The 20,954-nt window shown below is 45.0% G+C and overlaps 1 protein-coding gene across 4 annotated transcripts in view; it reads right to left on the bottom strand.

Moving 5' to 3' along the window:
* LOC139277165 (monoacylglycerol lipase abhd6-A-like) overlaps positions 1–20,954 on the bottom strand; it is a 145,193-nt gene that overhangs the window by 103,491 nt on the left and 20,748 nt on the right. For 2 of the 4 annotated variants that reach the window (XM_070895249.1, XM_070895250.1), the window contains exon 2: positions 20,268–20,292. The exons of the other annotated variants lie outside the window; for them this stretch is intronic. In XM_070895249.1, the coding sequence (XP_070751350.1) occupies positions 20,268–20,269 (2 nt within the window). In that variant the 5' untranslated portion in view covers positions 20,270–20,292. The remainder of the gene's footprint in view (positions 1–20,267; positions 20,293–20,954) is intronic. 4 annotated transcript variants of the gene reach the window in all.

The raw sequence follows: 20,954 nt of genomic DNA on the forward strand, positions 1-20,954 counted from the left end.
GTGCCTTGTGGTGGATGGGTCGTGTACCAGGAACCAAGTGGATCCGCACCTTCGCCCCAGAGAAATTTCCGATGCCTGGCTCAAACAACGACGGGAACTTGCTCAAAACCTGGGCACATGAGGCATTGTCGATGGATGAAAGCACGCTGATGTTGTCCCAGTTGCAGCGGATTTTTCCCAGCCAGCTTCTGCTGAACAGTGTGGAGCCATCTCCTGGTACAATCCATAGTGGTAGTTCGTGCACCGCTCCATCATAGGAAACTTTTACTGCTGCACTGCCAATTACAGGGATCAGTACTTTAGTGCAAGTTCTCAGCTTGGTATGAATGGGGCTCAGCTTGGGCCTTTGTGCCTCGTTATACCACAACCTCTTGAAGGCCTTTTTGCTCATGATAGACTGACTCGCACCCGTGTCCAATTCCATGGATACTGGAATTCCATTCAGTTCAACTTAACATGATCGGTGGACATTTCATGGTGAAGGTGTGTACCCCGTACACTTCTACCTCCTCGGTTCGAGACTCTAGTTCAGCTTGATCTGCCATGGATCGGTCTTCCTCTGCAACGTGGTGGTTTGCAGCTCGTCTGCACATTCGCTGGAGGTGTCCCAATGTTCCACAGCATTTGCACGCATAGTGTTTGAAGCGACATTGATGGGCTTGATGATCACCTCCGCAGCGCAAGGGCAGGGAGGTGTTGCTACAATTGTACAGGGCCTTGGTGAGGCCACACCTGGAGTATTGTGTACAGTTTTGGTCTCCTAACCTGAGGAAGGACATTCTTGCTATTGAGGGAGTGCAGCGAAGGTTCACCAGACTGATTCCCGGGATGGCGGGACTGACCTATCAAGAAAGACTGGATCAACTGGGCTTGTATTCACTGGAGTTCAGAAGAATGAGAGGGGACCTCATAGAAGCGTTTAAAATTCTGACGGGGTTAGACAGGTTAGATGCAGGAAGAATGTTCCCAATGTTGGGGAAGTCCAGAACCAGGGGACACAGTCTAAGGATAAGGGGGAAGCCATTTAGGACCGAGATGAGGAGGAATTTCTTCACCCAGAGAGTGGTGAACCTGTGGAATTCTCTACCACAGAAAGTTGTTGAGGCCAATTCACTAAATATATTCAAAAAGGAGTCTTACTACTAGGGGAATCAAGGGGTATGGTGAGAAAGCAGGAATAGGGTACTGAAGTTGCATGTTCAGCCATGAACTCATTGAATGGCGGTGCAGGCTAGAAGGGCCGAATGGCCTACTCCTGCATCTATTTTCTATGTTTCTAAGATGTTGATTGCCTCACATTAACGCTTGATGGCAGACTCAGTCATCTGAGGTCGTGCAGCTGCAGGCATGTACGTTCTGCCATATGCATTCCTGCCTGAAACATAGAAAATAGGTGCAGGAGTAGGCCATTCGGCCCTTCGAGCCTGCACCACAATTCAATAAGCTCACGGCTGATCATTCACCTCAGTAGCCATTTCCTGCTTTCTCTCCATACCCCTTGATCCCTTTAGCCGTACGGGCTATATCTAACTCCCTCTTGATTATATCCAATAAACTGGCATCAACAACTCTCTGCAATAGGGAATTCCACAGGTTAACAATCCTCTGAGTGGAGAAGTTTCTCCTCATCTCAATCCTAAATGGCTTACTCCTAATCCTTAGACTGTGTCCCCTGGTTCTGGACTTCCCCAACATCGGGGAAGTCCAGAACCTGCATCTAACCTGTCCAGTCCCGTCAGAATTTTATATGTTTCTATGAGATCCCCTCTCATCCTTCTAAACTCCAGTGAATACAGGCCCAGTTGATCCAGTCTCTCCTCATAGGTCAGTCCTGCCATCCCGGGAATCAGTCTGGTGAATCTTCGCTGCACTCCCTCAATAGCAAGAACATCCTTCCTCAGGTTAGGAGACCAAAACTGAACACAATATTCCCTGTACAACTGCAGTAAGACCTCCCTGCTCCTATACTCAAATCCCCTAGCTATGAAGGCCAACATACCATTTGCCTTCTTCACCGCCTGCTGTACCTGCATGCCAACTTTCAACGACTGATGTACCATGACACCCAGGTCTCGTAGCACCTCCCCTTTTCCTAATCTGCCACCATTCAGATAATATTCTGCCTTCGTGTTTTTGCCACCAAAGTGGATAACCTCACATTTATCCACATTATACTGCATCTGCCATGCATTTGCCCACTCACCTAACCTGTCCAAGTCACCCTGCAGCCTCTTAGCGTCCTCCTCACAGCTCACACCGCCACCCAGCTTAGTGTCATCTGCAAACTTGGAGTTATTACACTCAATTCCTTCATCTAAATCATTAATGTATATTGTAAATAGCTGGGGTCCCAGCACTGAGCCCTACGGCACCCCACTAGTCACTGCCTATCATTCTGAAAAGGACCCATTTATCCCGACTCTCTGCTTCGTGTCTGCCAACCAGTTCTCTGTCCACATCAGTACATTGCCCCCAATAACATGTGCTTTGATTTTTCACACCAATCTTTTGTGTGGTACCTTGTCAAAAGCCTTTTGAAAGTCCAAATACACAACATCCACTGGTTCTCTCTTGTCCACTCTACTACTTACAACCTCAAAAAATTCCAGAAGATTTGTCAAGCATGATTTCCCTTTCATAAATCCATGCTGACTTGGACCGATCCTGTCAACTGCTTTCCAAATGTGCTGCTATTTCATCTTTAATAATTGATTCCAACATTTTCCCCACTACTGATGTCAGGCTAACCGGTCTATAATTACCTGTTTTCTCGCTCTCTCTTTTTTTAAAAAAAAAGTGGTGTTACATTAGCTACCTTCCAGTCCATAGGAACTGATCCAGAGTAAATAGACTGTTGGAAAATGATCACCAATGCATCCACTATTTCTAGGGCCAATTCCTTAAGTACTCTGGATGCAGACTATCAGGCCCCAGCGATTTATCAGCCTTCAATCCCATCAATTTCCCTAACACAATTTCCCACCCAATAAGGATTTCCTTCAGTTCCTCCTTCTCACTAGACCCTCGGTCCCCTAGTATTTCCGGAAGGTTATTTGCGTCTTCCTTCGTGAAGACAGAACCAAAGTATTTGTTCAACTGGTCTGCTATTTCTTTGTTCCCCATTATAAATTCATCTGAATCTGACTGCAAGGGATCTATGTTTGTCTTCACTAATCTTTTTCTCTTCACTTATCTATAGAAGCTTTTGCAATCAGTTTTTATGTTCCCAGCAAGCTTCCTCTCATACTCTATTTCCCCCCTCCTAATTGAACCCTTTGTCCTCCTCTGCTGAATTCTAAATTTCTCACAGTCCTCAGGTTTGCTGCTTTTTCTGGCCAATTTATATGCCTCTTCCTTGGATTTAACACTATCCTTAATTTCCCTTGTTAGCCACGGTTGAGCCACCTTCCCAGTTTTATTTTTACTCCAGATGGGGATGTACAACTGTTGAAGTTCATCCATGTGATCTTTAAATGTCTGCCATTGCCTATCCACCATCAACCCTTTAAGTATCATTTGTCAGTCTATTCTAACCAATTCACATCTCATACCATCGAATTTACCTTTCCTTCAGTTCAGGACCCCAGTCTCTGAATTAACTGTCACTCTCCATCTTAATAAAGAATTCTACCATATTATGGTCACTCTTCCCCAAGGGGCCTCACACAACAAGATTGCTAATTAGTCCTTTCGCATTACACATCACCCAGTCTAGGATGGCCAGCCCTCTAGTTGCTTCTTTGACATATTGGTCTAGAAAACCATCCCTAATATACTCCAGGAAATCCTCCTCCACCGTATTGTTACCAGTTTGGTTAGCCCAAGCAAAAATGTAGATTAAAGTCACCCATGATAACTGCTGTACCTTTATTGCATGCATCCCTAATTTCTTGTTTGATGCTGTCCCCAACCTCACTACTACTGTTTGGTGGTCTGTACACAACTCCCACTAGCATTTTCTGTCCTTTGGTATTCCGCAGCTCCACCCATACAGATTCCACAATATCTAAGCTAATGCCCTTCCTTACTATTGCGTTAATTTCCTCTTTAACCAGCAACGCTACCCCACCTCCTTTACCTTTCTGTCTATCCTTCCTAAATGTTGAATACCCCTTGATGTTGAGTTCCCAGCCTTGGTCACCCTGGAGCCATGTCTCCGTGATGCCAATTATATCATATTCATTAATTGCTGCCTGTGCAGTTAATTCGTCCACCAAAATGACATTACTTTGTGTACAGTACTTACCGATGCATCTTTATGCTGTGAAATTTGTTTGGTGTTATCGCTGGTGGACATAAATGCCTGGGCTATTGCTATGGCTTTGCTCAGGTTCGGTGTTTCAACAGTCAATAGTTTGCGAAGGATAACCTCATGGCCAATGCCAAGCACAAAAAAAGTCTCTTAGCATTTGCTCCAGGAATCCATTGAATTCGCAATGTCCTGCAAGGCGCCTTAGTTCGACGACGTAGCTGGCCACTTCCTGGCCTTCATGTTGACATGTATAAAATCGATACCTTGCCATCAGAACGCTCTCCTTTGGATTTAGGTGCTCCCGAACCAGCGTACATAGTTCTTCATACGATTTGGTTGTTGGTTTCACCGGAGCAAGAAGATTCTTCATGAGGCCATAGGTTGTTGCCCCGCAGACGGTCAGGAGGATCGCCCTTTGTTTGGCAGCATTCTCATTCCCTTCCAGCTCGTTGGCCACTAAGTATTGGTCGAGTCGCTCCACGAAGACTTCCCAGTCGTCACCTTCTGAGAATTTCTCCAGGATACCAACAGTTCTCTGCATTTTCGCGTGATGGTTCGTTATTTATTATTCGTCGCCAATTGTTATGTCGCAAATAAAGCAATGTGACTGAGTACTGTAGATTTGAGTAAGTGTGACCTTAGTCTCTTTATTCTGACTCCAAAATGCTGGCACAGTATGGAAGGCCTGCTTATGTGCAGTGCTCCCAAGGGATGCTGGGATCCCTTGGGACTCCCAACAGATGTGCCCTCTGGTGGCGGTAGAATGCTGGTTACAAGGTGTTGCATACATAACAGACCATGTTTACTGTTTGAACCTGTTCCGTAATGTTGTTATGTTATGTTAATAGAACAAATAATGGAAATGATTCTTCTTTAGTTCAAAAAGTTGTGTTAATAATAGAATAATGGAAATGATTCAGTTCTAATTTAAAATATATTTTATTCAAAAGTTTAACACTTGTTTGTACTTAACTTTAATAAAAATATCCTTGTATCAAACTTTAAAGTTTTACATTAAGATGACTTATAAACTTTTAAACTTGTAAATTTACATAACTTACAAAATACTTTTAATTGGAGAACAGTTACAACAGTAGCAAAGAAAGGCTATACCCATCTCTCTTCCAACTTATTCTAAGACCGCCCGCTGCGCTCGGTCTTGGTGACTCCACCCCTGCCCGCAGGCGGTGCCACAGCATTTCTTGGGTTGGTACCAAGCTTATTCTTTCGAACATCTCGGGTAATGCGCACTTTTTGATGGGGGACATGGGCAGGCAGTAATGTGGATTGCCCGGCTTGGGCCTCTTCAGAGGTTGGTCTGGGGATTGGAGTGGGAGTGGCAGTTGATTCGGTCAATGGCCGCAGGGTCTGGGCATGTTCCCTTATTGCAGCAGCTACCTGCGACATTCCCTCCATGTGCCCGGACAGTGTTCCCATTTCTTGTGAGAGTGTTGTTACTTCTCCCGACAGTCCTGATACCTCACTCACCCCACTGATGGTATCCAGGAATGATTGCGTAAAGTCAATGCTCTCCCCACTCATTGCCATCATCTGAACCACATTTGTTAGATCCCGCACCTCAGGAGAGCGCCGTCAAGTTCTCTTCCCCCTCCTCACCCTGGGTGTAGCTCGCTGCATCCCACTGGAACCCGCACCCTTGGACATTGGGGCCCTGGGCATGCCTTGTTGCATCCCACTGGGACCCACAGCCTTGGACTGTGGAGCCCCGAGTGTGCCTTGCTGCATCCCACTGGGACCTGCAGCCTCGGACAGTGAGAAACCATGGAACGTCCAAACACTCACCACTCAGAAAAGGGCCTCGCACCTCAATGGGCGGCACCTGCACTTCCTCAAGAGTGAATACAAGAGCTGTTCACTCCCCCTCCTTCTCAACCCCATGCTCTTGGTCTGGAAGGTGGGATTGGAAGATGTTCTCTTCTTCAGGCTCAACCTTAAGAGGCCCAAGTCAGGCCTTCCACATTACCGCCTGCCCACACTCCCCATTAAGAAGTGCGCATTACCCAAGATGTTCGAAAGAATAAGCTTGGTATCAACCTTAGAAGCGTTAGCCTCAAGTTCTGCAAAATATAACAGACAAATGATTAGCAGCAGGGGAGGGGGCAGGGTGGGTGGCATGAGTAGGCACACACAGCGCAGGCAGCAGGCTGATTTGAAGGACCACGATGAATGAAAGCACATTACATCAACCCAAGCGTAGCTGAAGGAGAACACCCCCATGAACCGAAGCATGGCTAGCCCGCGCAGTACTTAACATTTGGCAAAGCCAGACTGTGGAATTTGCAGGACTTACTCTCTCCCTCGAGTGTGGGCCCAGCTTGTGCGTGGTGGTTGCTTTTCTCCAGGCAGGACCCATCAAAGCAGTGACCCTGTCTTCCAAGGGTGTCAGTGGCTGCAGATTTGCTGCACCTTCTTCTGCTCGAGTTCTTTCCCTTTAGTTGCGTGCCACCTTCCTCTGCAAATATAACTTTTTAAAGAGGGTGTCTTTCTGCTGGGTGGGACATATATAGATGGTCACATCTACAATTGCAATTCCAGTGAATAAATGAAAACATTACGTACACTAACTACTTGACCAGGGTCCTGCCACTCCCTTTTGCACTGGCCTCCAGACCTCGGGGTGGTCACCATTGCACAGTAATCTTCTGCAAGTTGGTTCCAGCATTTCTTCATTTCTTTTGGTGAAACTTGAGAGACTTCTGCTGGTGTCCAGCTCATGCCATCTGGCCTCAATTACAGTAACTTGTGCCTCCACCTCATCCTGAGAGAAATTCTTGGTCCTTGAATGTTGTATTACAGCTCCGATTTTTCCATTGAGAATTAAAGTTCTCACACAAAACTGGCTCTTTAAAAATGGGCAAATGCAGACTGGGAGGTGTACTGGGCATGCGCGCCCATAACAGTCATGTCAAAAACACCTTTTTTTTTCACGCATGCGCAGAACGGGGGACATCATTTTTTTAGCGCAGACATTAGGTTCCACCCCCCCAAAAGGTAAAGGACAGGCTGCGCAGCGCCAATTTCAAAAAATAGAACAGGGAAACTTGCTAGTTATTTTTTTGGAGTAGTCGGGGCCAAAATAAAACATGCATAACTCTTACAATACACCAAAAAACGACATTGGGGAAAATTGAGCCCTCTAGAGTCTGAGGAATACGCTTGCCCCCCCCCCTCCCCCTCCCCCTCCCCCTCCCCCTCCCCCTCCCCCCCAAGTGTACAGTGCTTACAATTTTGGATTCGGCCTGGAAATGTAGCGGATTCCTTTCAGTTTGGCGACCCAGTGACAATTAAAAGATTTCACTTTTACAGGATGTAGCTTGCCTAACAATACACCATTTTACAATGGAATCAGTATGAAGCACGATTCTGCAGTGAGAATGTCTGCAATTTTCGTTACTAATTCTGACTGGTCATTTAAACACCTGCAACTAAATGGGACAAAGAGTATCACAAAAGTGTAATAAGTTACGAGATGGATATTAGCAATAAAAGGTGATGCTATCCCCATAGCTCGGTTGGCAACAGCACTGCCTGGAGTGGAAATGAGCCAAATAGATCAGGAAAGCCCAAGTTCAATCTCCGGTCTTGTTAGCTGATCTTAGCCAGGGAAGCAATAGGGGAGGCTGGTCTCACCACGCATTAGACGAGGAGAAAAAAAAAAGAGCGCACCAGGATTCCTTCACCTGGGCCTCCTCCGGTGACTCCAAATGGAAAGTGCCCGTGTTGGTATCAGGTGAGAACAGAATCAAGCTCAACTGTAATGCTCCCGGACAAGGTACTGGAAAACAGTCAGCGTCCATCGCACCTTCCCTCAACATGAATCAGTATCTTTAGGAAGGAAGCAAAGAAAATCTGCAATTTCTTTTTTTTAAGTACTATCATAAGTGGGGACTTTAGAAAAGTGGCAATAAAGGGGCAATAACTGTAAAGGGGAAGGCAGCAAATGTGTGTATATTTTCTGCAGTCCCTACCACCAATGTTTCACAAGTGAAAATATCACACATGAAAATGTCACTCACTGTCCCCAACACACACAGCATTGCAGCCATTAAACTGACAGCACACAACCTGTTGATTTATGCCTCCCTCTCCTCAAGACCTCATGTCAAAAAGAACTGAAGCTGACAATGCTGGAGAAGGCAAAGAAAAAACAGAAATAAAATCAGACTCACTGACGATCTCCTTCACTAGATTTACAAGTTAAAAGTGGAATTTGAGATTCAGTCAGTCTACAGGCAGAGATTGAAGGTGGAATTACAAATTCCAAACACAAAGCTTCAGAAATTCAGGGACAAACTTTAGTGGGCTGTGTGTGATGTTTCCCTCCATTAACCATTGTGCCCGAATTCCTGATGTTTCCAGCGGAGGATGGTCTCCGCCAGGAACACTAATCAGTAAAATTCACCTTTTTGTTTTAGATTGAAACCACCAGAGCTCAGGACCAGTTCCACTGCTCCATCGGCTACACAATGAATAACTCAAAAGATCAGCATTCAAACGCTCATTGTAGGGTGTAATTTCAGTACACCAGGTGTGTTATATAATTCAATTTCAAAAGGAAGATTTGAGACACTGGATTCACAACACGGTGAACTTTATTTCCAAAGCATGTAATATTTTTAGATTTTCAACAAGGTTCCAAAAAGATTTGATGTAAAGGCACAGAGGGAGAAACTCCACCTCAATCCCCAAGTCCTTTGTGCAATTCACAATTGGCCACTTGACATTTTTTAAAGCAGTGACCAGAGATCAACTACTCGGCTATTAAGTAGCATAAGTGAGAGAGAAAAAGTCCATGTTTTTCATTCAATAAATATTAGCATAAAGTAAAAAAAAAGACCCGAGGCATGTTATAGCAGTAAGAAGCTACTGCAAGGAGTCTGTGGGCTAAAAAGTCCTGAGCATTTTAAAAGCAGCCTAATTTCTCCTAACTCACCCAACAACTGGAAAGAAAACCTCCAGGAGGCAAGCAATTGCCAGAAGATAATTGGAAACTGTATTTGTGGAACATTTATGCTTTAAAATTGACTCCCAGTTACTTGTTCACATCTTTCTGTACATTCACAATAATTAGAGGATTCTTTCACTTTGATTTGAAATCATTTGCTGTCTTCACTTTACTTTTCTTTCTTTTGTTCTCCACTGGCATCGTGTTTCTTTCAGTTTGGTCCAGGTTCTGACCATCCTCAATGCTGCTTTATCAGCCAAAAGAAGGTGTGCTACTGAACAGCATATCTGCTCCTGTCACTTTTTGTTCTCCAGTAACTCAATTAAAGAACTGAAGATGCTCAACCACTGGTTGTAATTCAGTTTGAATATTAATTGAAACTGCATTCAGAGTCCAATACTCCGCCCTCTAGACAGGTCATTCTCTCATTCAATATATCTTTTTACTCATTGTGATTCCCTCCCTTTCTCCTTTCCTCACTCACTCTCACTGTGTTACAGCTGAAGAGTAGCCCAGTTCAAATTTAATCAAATTTACTCAATTGAATCTTGGGACAGCCACTGTACATGATATTGTAATGGAGCTATCTTCATGTACATGGTTGATGGTGGCATACCCTTCGGTTACTCCATTAATTTAGTTTCTTCACACCGTTGGCCTCAACAACTTGTTGAATCCAACTTCGCCCTTCCCCAACCCAAAGGATTGGAGGTCAATTATAGCACTTCCCACTCCTAGCTAATATCAATTAATTCAACATTAGCGTAGTCCTACTCCTACCTCATCCTAATGGCTACGGAAAAAGCTTCACTGGGAGCAGTGCGTTCACAGTTTTAGTATCATTCCCAGCAGATTCGAATCCATGGTATAAACCACCATTTATCTTTACCCTCACTAGGGGCGTTTCACATCAAAAAATATTGTAGTTCCATAGATAAAAGGTATTGCTTTTAACAGACATTGATACAGCCAAATCATCAGAAAATATAATGAAAGAAAAGTTATTTTCTCAATTTGGGGAGTCAGTGACGAGGGGTTTGACCATCAATTTAAGATGGTCACTGAGAATGATGAGAAAAGTTTGAAAGACTTGTATTTATATAGTGCCCTTCACGACCTCAGGACGACTCAAAGCGCATTACAGCCAATGAAGTACTTTTGAAGCGTAGTCACTGTTGTAATGTAGGAAACGCAGCAGCCACTTTGTGCACAGCAAGTTCCCACAAATAGCAATGTGATAATGACCAGATAATTGTTTTTTTATACAAGTGGTGTTGATTGAGAGATAAATATTGGCCAGGACACCGGTAACCACTCCCCTGCTCTTCAAAATAGTGCGATGGGATCTTTTACATCCACCTTAGAGAGAGCAGTTGGGGCCTCAGTTTAAGGTCTCGTACGAAACACGGCACCTCCAACAATGCAGCACTTCCTCAACACTGCACTGAAGTATCAGCCTAGATTTTTGTGCTCAAGTCCCTGGGAGTGGGACTTGAACCCACAACCTTCTGACTCAGAGGCGAAAGGGCTACCCACTGAGTCACAGCTGATACTGCAAGTTAGGAGAAATGTCTTTATTCAAAAGGTTGTTGGACCATGGAATGTTTAATAGAGACAATTGTATATTTTGAAGGAAAATTTGACAAATATTTTAGGCAAAGGAAAATGCAGGTCAATGGGGAGGTAATGGAGGAAAGTAATTAGCTTTGGATTACTCGAGCAAAGAGTTGGCACAGACACGATGGGCCGAATAGCCTCCTCAGCTGTATAATTCTATGGCTTTAAATAGATAAAAAAAAAAAGAGTAGATTAATCTTGAATAAAGAGACAAAGACTTTACATGTTCTGCTATGTAGCCGGATACATTTAGGAATCAGTTCTACTGTGTACCAGAATGTCAAAAGCTGTATACAGTGACATCAGGTATTGATACCAGATTAAACTGAACATCTGCCGAACAGAGTGTCTGGAATAGATTCATTTTGTCAACGTTTTGCTGCTTGTCATTTTGCTTTTGACATCAGAGTGACATTAGAAAACCAATGCCAGTACCCGCATTCAAGGATAAATGCACATGACATTTCTTACTTACCAGATGGTCACATTGACTCAGCTCATTAACACACATGGAAACAGGCGCCCTTTTAAATAATTGAAGCACTACATACCCCAGGAACTTCAAAATGTAACAAAAATGCAGCAACACACAGAGCACCATCACCTGATCCATTAAGTGGTGGGCAACAGCATGTAGCAGAAACCTCTCATGAAAACATCCCATTAAGAAATTGTCTATCAAACTACAGTAACCTTCATTATTCTGCGTCAGCAATCCATTTGCCAAGTAACATCTCTCTTTTTCAAGGGAGGCCTTATAATCTTCCCTGCAGAACCTTCTAGAATTAAAAAAAATTTGTTCAGGGATGTGGGCATCGCTGACAAGGCTAGCATTTATTGCCCATTGACCGTAAGAAGCGGACCTGTGTAGGAGCGCGGCGAATGCGGAGCAGATAAAAGGAGTGCGGTAGCAGGAGTCAGAGTCAGGAAAAAAAAAAGAGAAAAGAAATCCTGGAGTGACATCACAGGATAGGTCGAAACCGATTGGTTGGCTAAGAGCACATCGTGTTTTTTTTGCTGTTCAGGTTAGGGGTTAGTGAGCATCACTGTTGTCTTTTTTTCTCTCTAAGTTAGGGCAGAGGGGTATACTAAAAACTTTATTTAATAATCTAATAAATAGAAGCATGGCAGGACAGCTCAGTCCCATGGAATGCACATCCTGTGCCATGTGGAAAGTCCTGGACCCTTCTCGTGGCCTTGACGACCACGAGTGTGGGACGTGTCGCCAGCGAGAGCAGCTCGAGCTCCGGATTTCAGAGCTTGAGTGGCGGCTGACGTCACTGCAGTGCATCCACAAGGCTGGAGATAGTCACCCCGCAGCTTAAGAGTGTGCAGGCAGAGAGGAGGACAAGGCAGGTAGGGCAGGAGGCCCTCAACTGTATCTCGCTTGCTAACTGGTTTTCAGTTCTGAATACTGGTGAGGGCAATGATCCCTCTGCGGTGTGCAACCAGAGCCAAACCCATAGCTCCACGAGTGGCTCAGCTGTACGGGAGGTGGGGGGGGGGGGGGGGTGAAGAGGAGTAGAAGATTCAATAGTTAGGGGAACAGACAGGCATTTCTGCGGCCGCATATGTGACTCCAGGATGGTATGTTGCCTCCCTGGTGCCAGGGTTAAGGATGTCACTGAACGGCTGCCGAGCATTGAGGGGGGAGGGTACCAATAACATCAGTAGGAAGATTCAGGAGGCCCTACAGGCAGATTTTAGGGAGCTGGAAAAGAGATTAAAAAGTAGGACCTCAAAAAGGTAGTAATCTCTCCCAGTGCCACATGCTAGCGAGCACAGAAATAGGAGAGAGCAGATGAATGCATGGCTGGAGAGGTGGTGCAAGATGGAGGGCTTCAGATTCCTGAAGCATTGGGACTGTTTCTAGGGGAGGTGACACGTGTACATGCCAGATAGGTTGCACCTCACAGAGCCGGGACCAATATTGTCGCCATGGGGGTTAGGAAGGGTTTAAACTAGCTTGGCAGGGGGATGGGAATCTGAGAGTAGATTCAGCAAAACTGGAAATGGAAGGCAGAAAATTAATAAGCAAGTTTGGAAGGCAGAGGAAACAAAGGCTAGAAAATAGACATGGGAGTTTGGCAGTGCTGAATGGTAATGAATGCAAGGAGCCTAGGGAATAAGGCAGATGCGCTGAGGGCACAGATAGACACATGGATGTATGATATAGCTATTACTGAGACATGGCTGAAAGGGCAGTAATAGCAGCTCAAAATTCATGGTTACAGGGTTTTCAGACCAGATAGAGAGGGGCATAAAAAACAAGGGGGGATTGAAGTATTGATTAAAGAAACAATTACAGCTGTGAGGAGGGATATGTTAAAAGGATCAAATGAGGCCATATGGGTTCAACTTAAGAACAAAAAAGGGGCAGTCACACTGCTGGGAGTGTGCTATAGACCCTCAAACAGTCGAAGGGAGATAGAAGAGCAAATATGTAGGCACATTTCTGAGAAGTGCAAAAACTATTGGGCAGTAATAGTAGGGGATTTCAACTACCCTAATATTAACTGGGATAGAATTAGTGAGAAAGTTAGAGGGTGCAGAATTCCTAAAATGTATTTAGTAGAACTTTTTTAGCCAGTACGTAGCAACAAGGGATGGGGCGGTTCTGGACAGTTTTAGGGAATGAGGCTGGGCAAGTGGAAGGGGTATCAGTGGGAGAGCATTTGATCCTAAATCAGTTAGATTTACGGTAGTTATGGAAAAGGACAAAGATAGACCAGGAACAAAAAGTTCTTAATTGGACAAAAGCCAATTTTATTAAGCGGAGATGTGATTTAGCCAAACGTGGACTGGAAACAACTACTTGAAGGTAAATCAGTATCAGAGCAGTGGGAGGCATTTAACGACGAGATCGTGAGGGTTCAGAGCAAGTATGTTCCCTTAAAGAAAAAGGATGGGATTAACAAATCTGGAGCTCCCTGGATGTCAAGCGGCATACAGGGTAGGATAAAGACATAAAAGAAGGCTTCTGACAGAAACTGAGGGCTCAATATTGCAGAAACCCTAGAGTACAGGGGGTGACACATTAAAAAGGAAATTGGGAAAGCAAAAATAGAGCATGAAAAAATCTTAGCAAGTAAAATCAAGGAAAACCCAAAGATGTTTTATAAATACATTGAGAGCAAGAGGATAAATAAAGAAAGAGTAGGGCCTATTGGAGACCATAAAGATAATGTGTGCATGGAGGTGGAAGACGTGGATATGGTTCTTAATGAATACTTTGCGTCTGTTTTCACAAAAGGAGGAGGAGTGTGAAATATTAGATGAAATAAACCTAGTGAGAGAGGAAGTATTAAGGGGTTTAGCATCTTTGAAAGTGGATAAATCCCCAGGCCTGGATGAAATGTGTCCCAGACGTTTAAGAGAAGCAAGAGGGGAAATAAGCAGAGGCTCTGACCATCATTTCCGATCCTCTCTGGCTACAGGTGTGGTGCCGGAGGATTGCTAATGTACCGTTGTTTAAAAAGGGAGAAAGCAATAGACCGAGTAATTACAGCCCAGTCAGCCTAACCTCGGGGTAGGAAAATTATTCGAAAAAATTCTGTGGGACAGGATAAATCTTCATTTAGAAAGACATGGATTAATCAAGGACAGTCAGCATGGATTTGTTAAGGGAAGGTCGTGTCTGACTAACTTGATTGAATTTTTTGAGGAGGTAACAAGGAGGGTCGATGAGGGTAGTGGATCTGATGTCGTGTATATAGATTTTAGCAAGGCTTTTGATAAGGTCCCACTTGGCAGACTGGTCACAAAAGTAAAAGCCCGTGGGATTAAAGACATAGTGGCAAGTTGTGTCCAAAATTGGTTCAGGCAGGAAGCAAAGGGTAATGGTTGATGGGTTGTTTTTGTGACTGGAAGGCTGTTTCCAGTAAGGTTCCGCAGGGCTCAGTACTAGATCCCTTGGTTTTTGTGGTATATATATCAATGATTTAGACTTGAATGTAGGGGGTATGATTAAGAAGTTTGCAGATTATACTAAAATTGACTCTGTGGTTGATAATGACAGAAACTGAGGACTCAATATTGCAGAAACCCTAGAGAGTACAACCCTAAAGCTGAAGACTGCTGAAAAATATCAATAGACTGGGCAGTTGGGCAGAACAGTGGCAAATGGAATTCAATCGGGGGAAGTGCGAGGTAATGCATTTGGAAAGGGCTAACAAGGCAAGGGAATACACAATAAATGGCACACCTTGGAGTACATGTCCATAGATGCCTGAAAGTAGCAGGAAAGGTAGATCATCATCATGATCATCATAGAAAGTCTTCCTCGATTCCGAGGGACTGGCTTCCACTCTTAAAATGAGTCCTTAGGTGGCTGATCAGTCCAATACGAGAGCCACAGCCTCGTCACAGGTGGGACAGTTAGTCGCTGAGGGAAGGGGTGGGTGGGACTGGTATGCCACATGCTCTTTCCGCTGCCTGCGTTTGATTTCTGCATGTTCTCGGCGATGAGACTCGAGGTGCTCAGCGCCTTCCCGGATGCACTTCCTCCACTTAGGGCGGTCTTTGGTCAGGGACTCCCAGGTGTCAGTGGGGATGTTGCACTTTTTCAGGGAGGCTTTGAGGGTACCTCTGACCACCTGGCACCAAGCTCATGGTCTATAGGGCTGTAGTAATACCTGCCCTCCTATATGGCTCAGAGACATGGACCATGTACAGTAGACACCAAGTCGCTGGAGAAATACCACCAACAATGCCTCCGCAAGATCCTACAAATCCCCTTTGCCATGAAGGAGTTCCGAGTAGAGCGTTTGCTTTGGGAGTCTCGTGTCTGGCATGCGAATTGTTGTGTCCTTAGATGCTCTAATAATGACTCCACGAGGCAATGTGTTGTCCTTGAACTGTAGTGACCTTAGTCCTTTATTTACTAACTCCAGAGTGAGGATCACACCTGGTGGCCTGCCTTTTATACTAGGCCAGGCACACCTGTACAGGTAACCTGCAAGTCTCCCACTGCTGTGCCCTCTGGTGGCACCTCTTGTGATGGTACTAACAGTAGCCATGTAGGATACATGACATGAACGATGTGGCCTGCCCAGTGGAGCTGATCAAGAGAGCCTGATCTTCAAATATTCTTTTCCTCAGGCAGCCGAAGGCTGCACTGGAGGCGATGTTGAATCCCGTCGTCAATGTCTGTTCTTGTTGATAAGAGGCTCCCGAGGTATGGGAAATGATCCACGTTGTCCAGGGCCGCGCCGTGGATCTTGATGACTGGGGGGGGGGCAGTGCTGTGTGGCAAGGACAGGCTGGTGGAGGACCTTTGTCTTACGGATATTTAGCGTAAGGCCCATGCTTTCGTATGCCTCAGTAAATACGTCGACTATGTCCTGGAGTTCAGCCTCCGTATGTGCACAGACACAGGCGTCGTCCGCGTACTGTAGCTCGACGACAGAGGTAGGGGTCGTCTTAGACCTGGCCTGGAGACGGTGAAGGTTGAACAGGTTCCCACTGGTTCTGTAGTTTAGTTCCACTCCAGCGGGGAGCTTGCTGACTGTGAGGTGGAGCATGGCAGCGAGGATGATTGAGAAGAGGGTTGGGCGATGATGTAGCCCTGTTTGACCCCGGTCCGGACGTGGATTGGTTCTGTAGTGGATTCATTGGTAAGGATCACGGCTGCATGTTGTCATGGAGGATGGTGACGAACTTTTGGGGGCATCCGAAACGGAGGAGGATGCTCCATAGACCCTCGCGATTGACAACATCAAAGGCCTTTGTAAGGTCGAAGGCGGCCATGTATAAGGACTGATGCTGTTCCCTGCATTTTTCCTGCAGCTGTCGCGCTGCAAAAATCATGTCCGTTGTGCCCCATAGGGGATGAAATCCGCACTGCGACTCCGGGAGGAGCTCCTCAGCCACGGGGAGAAGACGGTTGAGGAGGACTCTAGCGATGACTTTCCCCGTGGCTGATAACAGGGAGATTCCTCTGCAGTTGCCGCAGTCGGACTTGTCCTTTTTTTTTTTTAAAAAAGATTGTCACGATCACTGCATCTCTCAGATCTCCCGGCATGCTCTCCTCCCTCCAGATGAGAGACATGGGGTCATGTATTCGCGCTAGCAGTGCCTCTCCACCATACTTCAGTGCCTCAGCAGGGATTCCATCCGCTCCTGTAGCCTTGTTGTTCTTAAGCGATCTTGTGGCTTTTTCTACTTCGTGCAGTGTTGGGGTCTTACTGAGGTGGTGGCGGGTAGCATGCTGCGGGATAGAGTTAAGAACACTTGGGTCAAAGGCAGAGTCTCGACTGAGGAGATCTTCGAAGTGCTCCTTCCAGCAGGCTCTGACTGCCTCGGTGTCCTTAATGAGTGTTTCCCCGTTCTTGGCCAGCAGTGGGGTGGGGCCTTGGGTGTTTGGACCATAGGTGGCCTTGACCGTAGATAGTTAAAAAGGCGTATGGAATACTTGCCTTTATTAGCCCAAGCATAGAATATAAGAGCATGCTTGAACTGTATAAAATACTAGTTAGGCCACAACTAGAGTACTGCATGCAGTTCTGGTCACCACATTCTGGTCATACAAGAAAGATGTGATTGCACTAGAGAGGGTACAGAGGAGATTTACAACGATGTTGCCTGGACTGGAGAATTTCAGCTGTGAGAAAAGATTGGTTAGGTTGGTGGTTGTTTTATTTGGAACAAAAGAGGCCGAGGGGAGATCTAATTGAGGTCTATGAAACCTAGATGGAGTGGATAGGAAGGACCTATTTCTCTTAGAGGGGCCAACAACCAGGGGTCATAGATTTAAAGTAATTGGTAGGAGGTTTAGAAAGAATTTGAGGGGATATTTTTTCATCGAGGATGGTGGGAGTCTGGAACTTATTGCCTGAAAGGGTGGTAGAGGCAGAAGCCCTCACCACATTTAAAAAGTATTTGTATATGCACTTGAAGTGCCATAACCTATAAGGCTACAGACCAAGAGCTGGAAAGTGGGATTAGGCTGGGTAGTCCTTTGTCGGCCGGCACAGACACAATGGGCCAAATGGCCTCCTTCTGTGCTTTAAATTCCTATGATTCCAAGATTCCTAATTGCTCGAGAAGGTGGTGGTGAGCCGCCTTCTTGAACTGCTGCAATCCTTGTGGTGAAGGTACTCCCAAGCAGTGCTTTTAGGGAGGGAGTTCTAGGATTTTGACCCAGCAGCGATGAAGGAACGGCAATATATTTCCAAGTCAAGATGGTGAGTGATTGGGAGGGGGAACTTGCAGGTGATGGTGCTCCCTTGCGACTGCTGCCCTTGTCCTTCTCGGTGGTAGAGGTTGTGGGTTTGGGAGGTCGTGTCAAAGCAACTACTGAAAAATTCTGTTATATAGAAACATAGAAAATAGGTAGAGTAGGCCATTCGGCCCTTCGAGCCTGCACCACCATTCAATATCATGACTGATCATTCACCTCAGGACCCCTTTCCTGCTTTCTCTCCATACCCCTTGATCCCTTTAGCCGTAAGGGCCATATCTCACTCCCTCTTGAATATAGCTAACGAACTGGCATCAACAACTCTCTGCAGTAGAGAATTCCACAGGTTAACAATTCTCTGAGTGAAGAAGTTTCTCCTCATCTCGGTCCTAAATGGCTTACCCCTTATCCTTAGACTGTGACCCCTGGTTCTGGACTTCAACATTGGGAACATTCTTCCTGCATCCAACCTGTCCAGTCCCGTCAGAATTTTATATGTTTCTATGAGATCCCCTCTCATTTTTCTAAACTCCAGTGAATACATGCCCAGTCGATCCAGTCTCTCATATGTCAGTCCTGCCATCCCAAGAATCAGTCTGGTGAACCTTTGCTGCACTCTCTCAATAGCAAGAACGTCCTTCCTCAGATTAGGAGACCAAAAACTGAAAACAATATTCCAGGTGAGGCCTCACCAAGACCCTGTACAATTGCAGTAAGACCTCCTTGCTCCTGTACATAAATCCCCTAGCTATGAAGGCTATATGTTTAGATTTTGCTCATATTTTAAAACCGCTGGAGCTATTTGTACCTCCCCAACTGCCATGTTGGCCATCATCAGCTAACTCAGCACAGATCAGCCAAATCCTCCGTTTCAGCAAATCCTCAGTAAACTGGCACAAGATTTATTTGTTATGCCATTACATTTGGATATTTTTTTTAATCAATTTAAAATCACTGCATTTGAACTTCTTGGTAATTCACTAAATCAAATTTGATGACTTTTTCCACTGGTTTTGATTTTCACATCAGTAGGTCTAAATAATGGAAATTGTTGTTAACTCATCTTTTCAGTGTTGTTATAAATATAATGAATGTACAAAATTAAAATAATTACATCTTGGCCAGTGATTAAAAAAAATATTCTGATCATCTTTACATATTAATTTGATAGCCAAGAAACAACAATACATCTCCTGTTGCTCATTTTCCTCCAGTATATAGATCATGTAAAGTGGGATTCCCATGAGAAAGCCCATTGTGCGGAACTTAGATCCTCGGTGAATAATTCTCTTGAAACAGTGTTTCCCAGTGGTCGGGCTAGGCTTCCCCAGTATAGAATGAAAAGATTTTTCCAACATCTGCAGTGAGTCCCAAGCTATGGCCAGATGCCTCTACAAGTAATTTTAGTGAGCAATAACCCTTTAACAAAGTACTTCAGCCTTGATGAACAAGTCCTAGGCACCTTTAAACAGTGGCACATTTCCATGGACAGGAAGGCAGAAGTCCCGGAATTTGGGACAGCTGATATCATCCCATCCTACCTCCATTCTTTGCCTGTAGCTGACACTGCAAGGGTGGTCACTGCCTCAGCCCGCCCTGGAACCAAATTAAATTTCTGCCAGGGTTCGTCTCCAGTGGAACCACAGGCCCGGGTAAATCAGCCCCATCAGAAATTCCTGCCCCCACAAACGGCACAAATCTTCACCTATACCCTCTCCCAACCTAGGAATTATAATGCCTGAAGTTTTTAGCAGCAATAGAGAAACTGCCCGAAAGTACTTGTGTAACCTCCTGGTGGTCAAAGGCAAAGTATGAATAATTACTTTACACAGCCCTTTCAATCATCTAAAGTACCAAAGATGAGTGGTACTAGTTCTACAAAACAGAAAATGCTGGAAATACATAGATCAGTCAGCATCTGTAGTGGGAAAAGGCACATTACCAACAGAAGTTAAGGTTTCAGGTGCAACCCTCCGTTAGAACCATTGTTCCATGTACAGTCAGTTTAATTTTTAAAATCCACAATAGCTTTCCATACGGCCAACACTATAACCATCCAATTGTTAAACGAGCACATCAAACTCAATCCTATTACTTCAGCTGCACTACTTCATCAGCCAACCTAATTAACATGTCATAAAATGTATGGGGCAAGTAGTCATTTTTATTGGCACCTTGCTAACCACATTGATAGTAGAATGAAAAGTAATCAGTGATAAATACAGTGGAAGAATCTTAATGGCAGTACTTACATAGCTAGGTCTTTTCCTTCTGTTCCTATCGAAAATAAATTGTTGTGGGTTAAACTGGGGTCTGACAACAATTTACATTTATATAGCGCCTTTAACATAGTAAAATGTCCCAAGGCACTTCACAGGAGCATTATCAAACACCAAGCCACATGAGATCTTGGGACATGTGACCAAAAAACCTGGATAAAGATGTAGGTTTTAAGCAGCATCTTAAAGGAGAGAGACATAGAAAGGCGGAGAGGCTTAGGAAAGGAATTACAGAGATAAGGGCCTAGGCAACTGAAGCCATTGATGGAGCGATTAAAATTGGAGACGCCCAAGTGGCTAGAACGGGAGGAGCACAGAGATCTTGGAGGAATGTATGGCTGGAGGAGGCTACAGAGATAGGGAGGGGAAAGGCCATGGAGGGATTTGAAAACATGGATGAGAATTTTAAAAATCGAGGTGTTAACGGACTGGGAGCCAATGTAGGGCAGGAAGCACAGAGGTACTGGGTGAACGGGACTTGATTCAATGCCAGCAGAGTTAGGATGAGTTCAAGTGAATGGAGGGTGGAAGAGGGGAGCATTTGAATAGTCAAGTCGAGAGGAAACAAAAGCATGGATGAGGATTTCAGCAGCAGATGAGCTGAGGCAGGGGCAGAATTGGACAATGTTACGGAGATAGAAGACAGCGGTCAGAATCTCA

The sequence above is a fragment of the Pristiophorus japonicus genome, chromosome 12 (genome assembly GCF_044704955.1).
Source record: "Pristiophorus japonicus isolate sPriJap1 chromosome 12, sPriJap1.hap1, whole genome shotgun sequence".
NCBI classification, from domain to species: domain Eukaryota; kingdom Metazoa; phylum Chordata; class Chondrichthyes; family Pristiophoridae; genus Pristiophorus; species Pristiophorus japonicus.